The 15497-nt window shown below is 50.3% G+C and overlaps 1 protein-coding gene across 2 annotated transcripts in view; it reads right to left on the bottom strand.

Annotated features, from left to right (window-relative positions):
* CSMD2 (CUB and Sushi multiple domains 2) overlaps positions 1 to 15059 on the bottom strand; it is a 684323-nt gene extending 669264 nt beyond the window's left edge. For both annotated transcript variants that reach the window (XM_043878199.1, XM_043878200.1), the window contains exon 1: positions 14836 to 15059. In XM_043878199.1, the coding sequence (XP_043734134.1) occupies positions 14836 to 15028 (193 nt within the window). In that variant the 5' untranslated portion in view covers positions 15029 to 15059. The remainder of the gene's footprint in view (positions 1 to 14835) is intronic.
* Between the last annotated feature and the right edge of the window lie 438 nt (positions 15060 to 15497).

Here is a 15497-nt window from a genome sequence, read left to right as displayed (position 1 = left end):
CATCTGATTATGAAGTCTTTTTCTCCCAGGGCACTCATTTAATAGTCCCTATCCCACTTCCTGAAACTCAAGAAACCCTTAGCTAAATGAATGATGCTTCCCCACCTCCCAGAGAACTTCCTGTCTTAGCATCCCTATTTGCATAACTGGCCCTCTGCCTTGGTTTCCCTGCAGAGTCCCTGACGGCTCACAGGGACCCACAGACTTCCTAAATGCCCCTCCGCTGGGTTAAGGCCCTTCCCCCTGGCAGCTGGGTCCTCCTCCAGCCAGAAACAACCCTGGGCCCCTTGGCTCCACCCTTGGGAGCTTCCTCTCCAGTGTGCCCTGACCCTGATCCTGACTGCACCTGGCTGCCTGCCTTAGCCTACCTGCTCTGCCTCTGTCCTAAATGGAAGCTGCCTTCCACCAACAGGCCCCAGGACAATGGCATTTAGGTGTTTTGAGTCCGCTCTTCAAATCAGGTATAATAGTTAGTGCAGAAGGAAGTCAAGGATAAGACTCCCCTGGGTGTCCTGCTTTCTCACCTAACAAGTCAGGGACTGGTAGAAGGACACGGTGAATCAGGAGCTCAGAGCGGCCAGGCCCATCCTGAGCAGCAGGCCTTTTGTCAAGTGCACTAAGCAGTTTAGGAATGGAAAGCAGGCCTGTGGGGCTCGGGGGCTTTCCCAGTCCCTTAGCGGGGCGGCTGAAGCACAACAGCACTAATCTGGTCACGTCTGGGGTCCCTGCTCCACCAGGCTCAGCTGAAAGGAAAGGAGTGGGGAAGGGGAGCAGGAAGCCCTTCGTCTGTTGATTCTTGGGTGAGCTCAAAGTCAGGATCATTGCAGAGGAGTGGATGGCTGAAGTCCCATTTCCTCTGGGTTCCACCTTCAGGCTGGAACCCAGAGGTTCCAGCTGCATGTTTAGAGGTTCCTAGACAGACTTAATGTGCATAATAATAATAGAAACTTGTTAAAGATGCAGCTTCCACACCATGCTCCAAGGTACTCTGATTCAGAAGATCCGGGGAGGGCCTGAGAATCTACATTTGTAATTGAGTGACCTGGGCTTCCCTTACGGGCTCAGCAAGTAAAGGATCTGCCTGCAATGCAGGCGACTCAGGTTCAATCCCTGGATCAGGAAGATCCTCTGGAGGAGGAAATGGCAACCCACTCTGGTATTCTTGACTGGAGAATTCCACGGACAGAGGAGCCTGCTGGGCTACAGTCCAAAGGGTTGCAGAGGGTTGGACACGACTGAGCACACATGCATTCATTCACTTATTCATTTGACCTGGGTATAGCAGTGGTGAAGCCTGTGGGCTCCTGAATCAGACTACTTTAAATCCAGGCTCTCTTCCTTCCTAGCTATACCATCTTGGGCAAGAAACTTGATCTCCTTAAATCTGTTTTCTCAACTGCAAAATGACTGCTTTCTTTGAAGGGCCATGAGGTTTAGGGAGGGGAGCGTGTAGCTCTCAGCATCTCCCAAGTGCTCCTTAAAGGACCACTTCCAGCTTCCAGGACGGTGGTGCTGACGGACAGGATGATGATGCAAACATGACATCTCCCAGTCACAGCTTTCTGCCTCAAGCCTTAGTCTAGACTGTTCCCTCTGCCTAGGACCTCCTACTCTCTGATGGAAAGAAAGTGAAAGTGGGATGTCTGCTTACTCTTGGAGAGCCTGCTTGTGCTCCTGTCCTGCCGCCCGTCCCCCTCCTATATTCTCTTAGAGTTCCCTGGGCCTTTGGGAACATGTCATTGTCCTTGGGAAAGGCACTTGGTTGTAAATGCTATTTGTACCCCTGACCCCTGGGCCAGGGCCACTGCACTAAGGGCCCAGTGAATGTTCCAGTGACCTGGTCCACAGGTCCGGAGCAGATGGGAGCAGCTAAAGGCCTTGAAAATCCTCCTTGTTGACAGAGTTGCTGGGCCAAAGTCTGGCTAAAGGGAAGGTCCTGGAGACGGCAGGTCCTAGGTGAGGAGGGGGGTAGAGGTCAAAGGTCTACCCTTTGAGGGGGTGGAGGCAACAAGGTCAAAGGTCAGGTAGAGGCTCAAACTGATGGTGAGGCTGGGGGTGTGGAGGAGGATGACTCTACAAAGAGAGTGAAGAGTCTTGGTGTCAGGAAAGTAACAGGGCTGGGAAAAAAGGAGGGAGCGGGAAAGGAAATGGGCAGGAGATAACTGGAGAGTTTGGAAGAGGAGTCGGAAGAGAACAGAGGAGGCAGAATGACAAAAATGTGCAGGGGCACACATGACTTGGACAAGGCAGAATACAGCAGGTGTCTCCAGGAGATGGGAATGTTGAAAGGGCCTGCGATGTCATCCCCAAGCAGGTGGATGAACTATTCTTATTTTCTTTCTTGAAGAAAGCTGTGGGATGTTCTCACTGAGGCAGGATTAACAGAACTGTGATTCACAATCCACAATTTATTACCTGGGCTTCGTGGACTTTGGACAGTCCTAGCAAATGTTTTACCCTCTCTGGGAAGGCGGGGAACAGGGTAGAAAAGATGAGGAAGGCAGAGGATGCCCTCATCTCATCCTTGCTGACCTCTCCCTGTGGGGCACCAAGACCTGCCTTCCCCAGCAGTGCCCTGGTACCATACCCCACCCTTGTCATCACCGCCGTCCTTTAAGACCTGTGCCAGCCAGCCTAGCTGGTAGTGCCACACTCCTGCTCCAGACTCCTCATTTGGTTAGCCGACCTCCATGTCACACTGAGCTTCTTCCAGACCTTAAACATGCCTCACTTCCACCCAACCAAGAGCTTGTGCTGGTTCATTTCCATGCTGGGATCCTCTCCCCTTCTCTTCATTTGCTCTCTGCTCTGTATCCTACAAGTCTCAGCCTAAACATCACTTATTCTAGGAGCTTCCCTTACCCCTTGAGCCTGGATAGTTATTCCTCTTTTTGTGTGTGTGGCAAAACATATATAATGTAAAAGTTACTATGTTTCAAGTGTACAGTTCAGGAGTGTTAAGCGCATTCACATCGTGTGTAACCATCACCACCATCCATCTCCAGAATTCCCACCTTACAAAACTGAAGCTCTTTTCATTAAACAATAACCTCCCCCATTCCTCTCAACCCCTGAAACCCCAGCCCCAGTGACCACTATTCTACTTTCTGTCCTATGGATGTGACTACTCTGGATATTTCATATTAACTGCAATCATAAAGGATTTGTTCTTTTGTGACTGGATAATTTCCTGGTGGCTCAGCTGGTAAAGAATCCACATGCAATGCGGGAGACCTGGGTTCGATCCCTGGGTCGGGAAGATTCCCTGGAGGAGCGCATGGCAACCCACTCCAGTATTCTTGCCTAGAGAATCTCTATGGACAGAGGAGCCTGGAGGGCCACAGTCCATGCAGTTGCAAAGAGTCAGATATGACTGAGGGACTAAGCGCAATTTCATTTAACATAATATCTTCAAGGCTCATCCACATTGTAGAATATAGAGTCTCTTCTCTTAAGGCTGAATAACATTCCACTGTATGTAGATGCCAGATTTTGTTTATCCATTCATCCATTAATAGATGTGGGTTATCTCCACCTTTTGGATATCATGATCAATGCTGCTACGAACATTGGATAGTTGTCTCTCTTATGTTCCCTTATCTTGGAAACTTGTCTGTAGCCTCCAATGCATTCAAAAGCTGAGGCCCAGCACACATGCTTCATAAACACCCCCTGAAGGACTGAGTGAAGCTTCACATTCTCTAAGTGTGGTACACATCAAGTAATTAATTTGTACTTTAACTGGCACCTTCCAAAACACAGGGCCTTAAGCCAAGAGAAAGACCTCCTGTGGGATTTGAGAGCCCAGTGTGGACAGGAAGACTCTAGGATTCCTCAAGCCCTCCATACAGAGCACCAGCCCTGTAGGAGGATGGACCCAGGTGGGTCTGCAAGCCCACCCAGACACTTGGCTCATCAGTGCCCCCATATGTCCCAACTTCTGCCTTCCACAAAACACTGCTGGATCTGACTACCTCAAAATGAAGCATCTCTGTCCAAAGAAAAACATCATGAACAAAAATCAGACAGATGGAAGATTGGGAGAAGTTATTTGGAATCTATAAAATTGACAAAAGGCAATATCTGGAATATAAAAGAAACTCCTGCAAATCAAACCGAGGTTTTTTAAAATTAAGACAGGAAGTCTAATTAAAGGAATAGGCAAAGAATATGACTAGGCAATTCACAAAAAGAGAAGCTCAAACAACTAACAAGCATATAAGAGATATTCAAATTTGCCATTAGAGAAATGCAAAATAAAACAGTGAGATGGCACTTTGAACTCATCAGAATGGCAAAAATTAGAAAGGTGGACAGTATTAAGTATTGGTGATGATATGGAAAGATAGAAACTCTTGTGCACTCTTGGTGGAAGTGAGCCCTAGCTCAGCCATTCCGTAAAACATTATGACTGAACAGAGAAAATTAACATGCTAACTCAGGGATCCCAATTCTCCACTTTGTATAGCCCAGTTATTCTCACGCAGGGTCCCAAGATAGCATGTACAAGGATGTTCTTCAGAACTGCAAGTGTAGCCAGGAGGAGCTACAGCCAAGCCAAGGGTCTACTCCCAGGGGAGTTGACATAGGAAATGTGATGGATGTACAATTCATAATGCAGTCAGGACTAGACACCTACAAGGAGCAGGGTTAGATCTGTAAAATTATAGTACTAAGTAAATAAATCAAGAAACTGGATGAAATTTACAGTTCACTATATTTATATAAATTTACATATGCACACAAAACAACCCTACATATTTTATAAGGATCCATGCATATTTCAAGATATATATAAAATATATTGGGCTTTCCTTGTGGCTCAGCTGGTAAAGAATCTGTCTGCAATGCAGGAGACCTGCATTCAATCCCTGGGTAGAAAGGAAAGGCTATCCACCCCAGTATTCTGGCCTGGAGAATTCCTGGAGAAGTCCATGGGGTCACAAAGAGTCAGACATGACTGAGTGACTTTCACTTTCACAAAATATATTAGAGTTGGTACTGACAGAGGAAGGCAACAATAGCCTTGGGATCAGGAATAAAGGAAGGAAATTTTTTTAAAAACTAAAACCAGACAGGAGCCTTTCATAGACAGATGATCACAAAGTGTCATGATCTGAGGGTAAGTCAATTCCATGTTATGCTCAAAAAAAAAAAAAAGAAAAAAGCAGGAAGCAAAAAACCCCCAACTGTTCCTTCCACATGACCAGGAAAACTATCCTTGTAAGTATTTTTCCTCTTTCCATGTTTCTAGGCACAAAGTGTCACAGGAGATGTGAGTCCCAGGGGCTGTCGAACACAGGGAATTTTTCTTGCTAGAATTAAAAGGCCTCAGGGTAAATCTTGTCCCTTGGATGGATGTGTTAGTGGAAATGAAGCTCTAGCAGTCACCTCTCCCAGACTGAGCTCAGGAAAGCTGCCCCAGGGTGGGTGGGTAGGTTGGGAGGAGACTGCAGTAGATTATCTGATGAGCAGTGGATGGGAATTCCTGTGTCTTCTCTTTCAGTTTCTCAGGATCAGGGCCAGGAAGCTGAGCAAGTCTAGCCTTCTGCACCCACTGCCCCCACCCCCCGACGCACAGCCAGGCAGGCCACCTTCAGAGACAGAGAGACGCACAGCCCTGGGATGCCCAGCCAACCTGGCCCCTTGGGAGGATCTCCCACTGGGTGAGGGTTACACTACTGACCTCTTCAAAAACCTCTGGATCTTTCCTGTTTTGTTGATTAAATAGCTTCCAAGTCCAGCATTGCATAGACACGGTGGGTATTAATATTCTCCTTTTACAGGCAAGGAAGTCAGGCCTAAGAAGGAGAAGTGAGATGTAGAGGCACACCCAAAGTTGAAAAACTAGTTTCCTGACTCTTAGGCCAAATTTCAAGAAGCGTATCGAATATTAATATACCAGAACATCTTCCTTCCAGCTGTGAACCTCCCATAGGTCAGCACTTCCAGGGCTTCACAAATGACCAGGCCAGGAGAACGGGGCCACACGGGTCCCCGGGAGGAGGGAGGCCATCCTTGAGGTGGCAGTTTTCATGCTAGGAACTCTCTATTTTATTTCTTAATTTTTATTTTATATTGGAGTATAGTTGATTAACGGTGTTGTGCTAGTTACAGATGTACAGCAAAGGGATTCAGTTATCCACAGACATGTATCTATTCTTTTCCAAATTCTTTTCCCATTTAGGTTATTATAGAATACTGAGCACAGTTCCCTGTGCTATATACAGTAGGTCCTTGTTGGTCACGGATTGAAAACAAATCATTAAACTTTCACCTCCTTTTTGTTGCCAAGTAATGATTCCCAGCTGGCTCAATGGTAAAATACAACAACAAAAAAAAACCAACCAAAAAAAAAACCCTGCCTGCCAATGCAGGAGATGCAGAGGACGCGGGTTCGATCTCTGGGTCAGGAAGATCCCCTGGCGTAGGAGATGGCAACCCACTCCAGCATTCTTGCCTGGAAAATTTCCTGGACAGAGGAGCCTGGCGGACTGCAGCCCACCAGTCACAAGGAGTCGGACACGACTGAGCATGCACGCGCACAACACACCAGAAGCCCACACAGCACCGCCAAGCCTCACCCAGTCTCTGAGCCTCTCTCCACCCTGACCCCCACCCTGGCATGGTGGTGGGGAAGCAGTGAGGGCCAGGAGGTGGGAAGATTCAGGCTGGAATGGAGAGCCAGGTAGCAACCCACATACAAACCTCCTGGGCCCTGAGCCGGCTCTACCCCACTAGCTCATCTCAGAAAGGACCATCAATCATTCCACACAAAATGCCTGCGCATCCTCTGATAATTCACTTGTATCTCAAATGGTCTAACTTTCAAAGTCTCTGCTTTCTCTCTTTCAAGTTACAACTGTCACACTTGCTTTCTTTCAATCAATAAATAGATGTAGCCATTTAATAATGGACCTTATTCTATTTCCTATTTGAAAGCCAAGAAGATGGACACATAATTTTTTGAGGTTTCTAGATTATAATTGCACTTAATTGAGTATAAATGAGACACGGGCAGGGAGCAAGGCTATTTGTGCCGTAATATGAACCCTTATTTTCTGCTCCAGACCACACGGGAGATTCTCAAATAAGTTTCTGGTGCTGTCAGCAATTTAACTATACATACATTATTTTTAGCATCATAGAAGTGCCTTATAACAATGATTTTCAAGGATAAAATTGACATCCCCTAAGAGATCAATTCGGTTTTAAAATTTTCCAACAATAAGAAACAAATAGGGAGAAAGTGAAAGGCAGTTTCCAGTGGGGGAAGACCTCTCAAAAGAGGACATCAGAGAGGTGACCCCCTACAGCACCCAGCATTTTGCTTTCTGTGGGTACATACGCCCCACTAGCTCTGTGGGGAGCACAGTACCCGTCTCTGATGCTGGGTTTGACCTGAGCTGCGCTGGGGCTCCTGCCATGTGCAGCACGTTTCTCTGATAGGGTTCACAGTGGTGGCTACACAGGACCCCCAATTTCTCCCTGAAGAATGACCCCCTAATAGTAGACAGCGGGGTCAGCACCCTTTTAGGATCTACACCAAGGTGGAACCAAGGGCTAATGGGGACTTTCTATCTGCTAGAAATGTCAGAGTTCAGGCACATGAGGAACTGAGGAGTTCTGGGAAGGAAGATGAAGATGCTACAATAATGGGAAGCAGGTTAGGTTGTTTCTGGCCCCCTCCTTAATTTCCCATTTCCTCACAATGCCCACCCAGTTGGCTATATAATCCCGTTATATCTCTCAGTACTTCCTTCCAATTCACCCAACCCAAGCCACTCCAATACATCCTAGCTCCCCCATCTCACTCCATCCCACCACAACACATTCACTCCACTCTACCACATTTTGATTGTCCCACTACACCCCAATCCAACTCCACCATCCCATCCTAGTCCCTTCTGATTCAATCTTTCCCACTCCACTCTATCCTACACTAGTCAATTTCCTGAACACTCTATATCTCACCCACTCAATCCCACTTCAAACCATCTTATTTTACTCAATCATATTCCACTTCATTCCACCACCCATCCCAGTCCATCCCAATTCTTTCGCTCTATCCCATCCCAACACATCCCAGTTTACTCCTGATCCTACCACAACTCACTCCTTGCTACTTCACCTCAGTCCATATCAAATCATCCTGTTTCTTCAGTCCCACCCCATCATATTCCATTTCATCTGCTCCCCTCCCATCTCCCGCTTGGCCAAAGTTCTCATTTCTTAACAGACACAGGGCATGACCATTCTTCACGTCATGTGAAATGACATGAGAAAAGCCAAAGGACCCGGAGATCTAAAAGTTAGGTGTATACTGGGATAGGAGAGGAGGGGGAAAAGATACAGAATCTTATCCTTATTTTTTTCAAACAACTTCCAAAATGCCTAACCTATTGATAGGGAATCAAAAGCATGCTCTAAAAAGAGCATGTCATTCTCAGTATGTCTTGAATCTGTACAGGCTTAAAAAAAAAAAAAAAAGCATCTCATATTTAAAGGTGAGGTATGAAAAGGCAGTTGAGCTCCGGAGCCCAGAAAGGAAATAAGTATGAGCTTCATGTTTCTTTAACTTACAAGAACCAGGGAAGAACTTTAAGAAACACACCATCATTTTCTAGTTGAGAATTCCCCACACTGCATAGCCTACCGTTTGCTTTCTGTGGGCCCAAGGGGAAGCCAAATTCTATTCCAAGTCACTGAATCCTGAGACAGTGTCTCCGTAAGGCGGAAAACTCTGAGACAGCCCTGAATTTGCAGGTTCACCCAGATGTTCCCCTGCTGTCATGGAAAATCTCTGTAGCAGGCAGAGAAGGGAGGTTGGGAAGGCATATCCCAGGGGGCACTATTGGTAAAGAAATCGCCTGCCAATGCTAGAGATATCAAGAGATGCAGGTTCATTCCTGGGTGGGAAGATGCCCTGGAGGAGAGCATGGCAACCCACTTCAGTACTGTTGACTGGAGAATCCCCATGGACAGGGGAGCCTGGTGGGCTACAGTCCATGGGGTCACAAGGAGTGGGATAGGACTGAAGCGACAGGACACATACCAATGAGTGAGCCCAAAGGAAGACAGTGTCAGTGATGCTCTCCAACCTCTAGGAGGAGCTAGAGAGCCTTGCCTTTCCAGCCCTCTGGGGCGGCAGAGTCAGACTCCACTGATGGACTAGGCACAATACAGCACAGGAAGAGGGATGATGGCCTGGGCTGATGGGTGGATGAGAAGGCCAGGTTCTAACGAGCGTGCTTTATTGGGAGAGGCAAGAAGAAAGACTCTTGCTGATGCGTCTAATGGCGTCTTAGAGTGGTACAGGATCAGACCCGTTTCTCACAATTCTAAGAGGCTGGTGCAGAAAGCAAAAAGACAGTAGGAGGAGCAGCAGAGGTAGTGGCAGCATCTAACATATAAAACACCGAACGCTAACCACAGGTCCCGCACTGTGGCAGGTGCTTTCCATGAATTAAAAGGATGAGTCTTAGAGTCAGGTAGCTCTGAGGTTCAATCTTCTTTCCTCTCCTATCTGCTCTATAACCTTGGCCAAGTTGCTTAATTTCTGAGTCTCAGTCTCTTCAAACATGATATTATAGCACCTGAATTGTTGTGAGAATTGAATAGTAACATCTGTAAAGCAGTTAGCCAGCACTCAGTAAAAGAGAGTTATTATTAGTAATATGCAGAAGGACCTAGCGCTGTCTCCCACACAGGGATACACCTTCAATGCTTCCCACTCCTCCAAGCCCCTTGCCTTGGAAAAGTCCAAGAGGGCAGTCAGAGAGAGAGAGAGAAACTTGGGCTCCAGAGAGCCTGCCTCTGATCCTTTCAACAAGTGGTGACTGAGTGTCTGCTCTGTGCGTGTTCACAGAGCCTTGGGGAATGAAGGCGGACACTGTCTCATTAAACAGGAAATTCCAATATGTCCTGATGAGTTTTATGATATAAAGGGTTTTACAACCTGGGGAGTTGTGAGAGCTCACAGCAGAGTTCAGTCGAGAGGAACTGAACTCTGGGACTAGAAGCAAATCAAGGATGACTTTGCGGTCATCCCCAAGGAGCTGCGGTAGAGATGGACTAGCTGCTTGAGAGGCTGGAAGTTTGGGATCCAGGCCTCAAGTGCCAAAGCAACACAGCATCACTGATGCACAAGCCCAGAGGGAAAGGCAGGACAGAGACAGGCCACCTGTGTGGAAGGCTTCCCGGGCTGTAGCACTTCTCTTTAGACATCAGACAACAGCGTGGCTGCCAGTGAAGGATTCCAGATCAGGCAGCCCTGTGTTCAATCCCTGGTTGACTGGTTATGTGCAGAAGTTATATGTCCTCTCTGAACCTACTTCTTCATGGATAAAGGGGGAGAATGATATTGCCAGCCTCACTGGGTTGCAGTGAGGGTTGAGTTAATACACGCAAGTGCTTGGGTTGCCATCAGGACTCAGAGGACACTGGCTGTCAGTGTCACTCCCCTCGGTACCCAGACAGTTTTCTGAGCAGGGTGAGCGGAGGAGAATACACAGACTTCCTAGCAGAGTCTTTTGTCCTCGGTGTTCTTGTTCCAGGCCCATCTTCCACTCCATGGGCATAATCGGTATGTATGTGCTGAGTCTGTTTCATCTCTGGTTTCTAATCCTTTCCGAAGCGCAGTGATGACTTGGCCCTTTTGCAGGTGGGCAGCCTGAACCTTGGGGAGGTCTGAAGATCAGCTAGTTCTCTAGCAAGAACATGTGGCTCTGCTGAGCCCTCAGAGTCCCTTAATCCTGCTGGCATGACAATGACAATAAAACAGAGGCAGGTGAGACACCGGAGGCAAGGTGGTGTCACTGAAGCCACCTGCTGGACTCTTCTAGACACACCCAAACCTTGCAGTGTCCAAGCTCTGGCAATCCAGTTCTCTAATGCCTTTCCACATCACCCTAAACAATGCCCACCTTGAGCAAAGCTACACTGTCACCAGCCCAAGATATGGTCAACTCTCTCTGCTGTGGTCAGCTTATTTTTTAAAACCATAAACCCACAGCTTAATCACAAATGGAAATTTCAAACCCATACATCATTGCCTTTCCTGGGCGGGGTGGACTGGGTGTATGCTCAGGGCATGTCCTTGCTTTGGTTCTAGAACCTAAGGAGCTATCTTATCAATCTGTGACATTGGTTCTGGGGGGAAAGCAGCTGGAGAACAGGTCTTTGTCATCTCATCACTTCTGCAAACCAGCTGGCTTCTTTGATACCTAAAAATCTTGATTTGGCCTTATCAGTCCCTAGAAACCTGTCCACAACAGAAATATTTTTAAAAATCATCAGCCAATTTAACAACCATCTATCAAGCACCGGTTCTATGCCAGGTCCTGAGCTGGGCGCTGGGGATGCCAGGAGAAATAAAGCACTGGCCTTGTCCTCAGGGAGCTCACAGTTCCACACAAGTGGCAGATAAATAACTACTTTGAATACGATTCCATGGGTATGGCCAGTGCTCCAGTTTTTAAGAGGCAAAGCAGGGAGAATTTTTTTTTAAAATAACTTGATGTTTGATTTCTTTCAAAGCAATAAAGTGGTTAGCATGGGAAAAATCAGAATTTTGTAGGCATGTCTCATATTTACGGTTTAACATTGCCTTTATTTTAAATTACTTATTAAGGAAATGTGAAGCATAACAGTCTTTTCAGTGCCCAGAGCTGCTTAATCCAGAGAAAAGTAGCTAGGTTTGAGAACAATGGAGAGAATGAAACTGACAGAATGTGATGGTCACCTGATAAGGATGGATTTGAGGATAATCCTAAGGTTCCTGGCTGGGTAACTGGGAGGCTACAGGTACCAGCAGCCTCCATGGGGGATACTGGAGGTTGGGTGTGGAGCTAATGAGTTTCCTTTGGAACAGAAACATCCAGGTGAAGATGTCCAAGAGTCAGCCGGATATACAGGCTGTCTAGATCCAGAGCTTCCGTGGGCTCGGAAGCCAACAGACATATATCGGGAGAAGCATCTTGGCAGGGGAAATCTGTCTGGAAGCTTCAGAGTGTGGCAGAGGAAGAAATGGGCTGGATGAGCTCACCCAGGGAGGAGTGAGAGGAAATGAGGAAAAGCATAAGAAATGGAACACCGCAGGAAGCCAGATTTTCAGGAGGGGCATAAGTGCTACTATTAGAAACTGGGAAGGAACAGCCAAGAGGTAGGAGAAAAATCAGCCAAGCACGGTGTCCCAGAAGCCCAAGGAAGAGAAATTTTAAAAGGAGTAATCCAAAGTGTTCACGGTCACAGAGAGGTAAAGGAAGAGAAAGGAAAAGTTGATGGGTTTGGCAGTTAGGGTGGTCATCGGTGATCTTTCCCAGAGAGATCCAGTCCTGGGGACAGAAGCCAGACAGCAGGGAGTGAACAGTGGCACAGAAAGTGAGCTCAAGACCGATTCTAAGAGAGCTGACTTGTAAATCAGAAAGAAAGATGGGACGGGAGCCGAAAGGTCAACAGGACCAAGAAGCCTGGTTGGCCTGTTTTATGTTAAATTATTCAGGGGAAACAAAAGGCAGGAGAGTGACTGATGTATTATAAGCAGAGAGACGGGGAGGGTTGCAGGGTTTCTAGAGAGGCCGGGGGGTGGGGAAAGTGTGGGGGCACGGCTGGAAAGGGTCAGGGTCAAAGTTAAAGGCAGATAAGGAGGTTCCCCCTTTCAAATCCCAAACTCATTTCATCCAGTCATCACCGGGCCAAGGAAGGGAGAGAGCCCAGTCCTGAGCGTCTTTTAAAGTCAACAGTGTGAAGAGAACACAAAATAAATGTGCTTCCCTCTAATGTGCCAAATCCTGCCATCATTTGTCACCGAGTCCGTTTCCAAATCTCTGCTGCTCACAAGGCCAACAGCACATCTAAATGCGGGAAGGGTTTAAAAAGAAATGCATTTGGAAGCAGGGGAAGCCAGAGCAGGCAGGCCAGAGAGCGAGCATCCCCTCCCCCACGCCATTCAACACCCCCACCCCCAACTTCTCTGGCGACCCAAGAGCCGCAGGCCAACAGTTCTCCAGCACAGGCCAAGAGTGCAAGCTCCGGTGAGTTGGCCTTTTTCTTTCCCTGGGGGCATGGCATGCCCAAAGGGCAGGGCCAAATCTAGCAGGAAAAACAGCTGGATCGTATGAAGGGTCATCTCAGGTCTGCCAAGCCAGATCCGGGGCTGCACCTGGACACACGTCTGAGAGGCCTGACAGCCAGGCAGCAGCCCAGCCATAGCCCCACCACTCATGTGGCAAGTCTGGGTGACCAGCGGCGTCGTTGTGAACCGCGCAGCCAGTGGGTGTGGGTGTGCACGAGGGCTGAGCTCCTAGGCGCGCGCGCCGCGGGCGCCCCTCTCTGGGTGTCGGCGGCTATGACTCTTCGGAGAAACTGACAAAGTCCGGTCAAGTAGGGATGGGAGAGCTGGGGCTGGCTCGGGGCGCCCTTCCTCACCAGCAACCCTATCATTCCGTGCTAAGGAGCTGGCGACACGGTCTGCGGGGACCGGCTCACCAGATGCTGGAGCCCAGCGTGGACCAGAGAGCTCCCCCGGGAAGGGTCGTACTTTACAAAAAGGGAGAAGAATCTGGAGGTTAGGATGGCCGAAGCCAAGCTTTCAAAGGTTCAGTCGGTGGTTAAAAAAATAAATAAATAGAAAACCAACACGGCTCCAGGCCGAAGGCGCCCTCAGTCAAAGCCTGGGCAGCAGGTGTTACGGGATTTTTTTTTTCCCTCCCCACCGTGGGTGTCAGCCTCCGGGCTAAATGAAAATGCGGCCTCAGGCATCACCGGTTGGACCCGTCCCCACCCGGGGACACAGAACTTTCTAGGCTTTGGCTATAGCTGAGCCTCAGAGGGGAGCAGGGGGGGAAAGTGGGATGGCACTAGTCGAGGCCAGTGATCCCCACTGGGGACTGGGTTCTCTCGAAGGTCCGCTTGCCTTCCCGGTCCGCAAGCCTCAGCCAGACATCGGCGAAGTTCCGGGACTCGCCGCGCCCGCCAGGTCGGTACCCCTCCCCGACTCGGTCGCCAGGAGCAGGTCCCGCCGCCCGCGCCGCCGCTGCCGCAGCCCCGGCACTGGGCTGCAGCAGGGCGCGGGAAAGGGCACTTTGGCGCGGAGTGGGAACCGCGGGGAAGGTGGCGGCGCGGAGCCTGGCGACGACACTCCCTCCCCCGCCCCCGGGCACAGCCCCCGCCCCCGCCGGTCCGTCTATCAGAACCCTCTAGCCCCCACCAGAGTCCTCCGGCTAGGCGAGCTCGGGACCCCCGCCCACCTGACCCCCGCTCCCAGCGCAGAGCGCCGAGGAAGGGGGACACTTGGGGAAGGGGGGAGGCGGCCGCAGTCTCCGGGCGGCTTCGGCGGGGGCGCGGGCTTCTGTGGCGAGAAAATGGGCGGGGGCAGGGAAGGGCAGACCCTGCAGACGCGCGAATGGGGAGGGGGCGCGCCGTTCCTCTCCAGCCCCCCAGGACGGGTGTGCCAACCAGGATCGGGAGGCGGGGAGGGCTCCAGGAAAGTTTATCGGGGAAAAGCCTGGCGCCTTGGGGGCTGGGAGGCTGAAGAAACTGAAGCCACGGTCCGGGTGCCCCGCAACGCCGGGCGGGGATGTCTGTCTCCTAAGGCCCCCCACACCGGCCGGATCCGGTCAAGTTGCGGCTGGGCTTGGGGGTAGCAGTGAGGGTGAGGGTAGCGCGGAGGACGGCTGAGGATGGGGGTGAACGGGGGGCGACCGAGGCGAGGCTGAGCAGGAGGGTGGGCGTTGAGGGGGGCGGGAGGTTAAGAGGGAGGGCGGAGGAAGGGACAGGGACCGGGTCGGGGATGGGTGGGCTGAGGGCTCGGGTGGGGCGCGTGGCCAGACTTACCCGCGGCGGCCGAGGCGCTGAGCAGCCCCCAGCCCAGCAGCAGCAGCAGAGGCGGCGGCGTCAGCGGCGGCGGCGGCTGGCGGCCCCAGCGGCTCCCGGCGCCAGGCACGAGCGCCGAAATCCCGGCTTCGGCGCGAGCCCTCCCCGCGGGGCAGCCGCAGCGCCCCAGCTCTCGTCCCCGCGAGCGCGGCATGGCGCGGCCGGCAGCGCCGAGGGAGAGGCTCCGCTCGCCGCCGAGGAGAAAGGAGGTCAGGAGAGCTCTGGAGCTTTTTTTTTCTGCTCGGAAAAAATCCCGGTACGAGGGAGCCCTGAGCTTCTGCGGCTGGAATGAACCAAGTGTCCGCCCGGCCGGGGAGAGGCGCGCTGCGCTCTCGGAAATGACTCGCTCCAATCCCGCTTCGCGGGGTTCGCGCCGGGGGGCGGGGGGGTGAATTATCCCCGGATTAATCACTCCGGAGCCGCTTCTCCGCCGCTCCAAATGCTGGGGGTGGAGGCGCAGCAAAGGAGAAAATATTGGGGGGTGGGTGTTCCTCTTCAGCGCCACCTCCACCTCCAGACAAACCACAAATTACATCTAAAGGGTTGTTTATTCCTGTTTGTTTTACAATTGACCAGTTTCTTTTAAGTTCAGTTCTCTCGTCTCCATTTATAAGATCACCCAT

The sequence above is a fragment of the Cervus elaphus genome, chromosome 20, assembly GCF_910594005.1.
Source record: "Cervus elaphus chromosome 20, mCerEla1.1, whole genome shotgun sequence".
In the NCBI taxonomy this organism is placed as follows: domain Eukaryota; kingdom Metazoa; phylum Chordata; class Mammalia; order Artiodactyla; family Cervidae; genus Cervus; species Cervus elaphus.
Note: the sequence above shows the minus strand (reverse complement) of the source record. Positions and strands in the feature narration are given on the sequence as shown.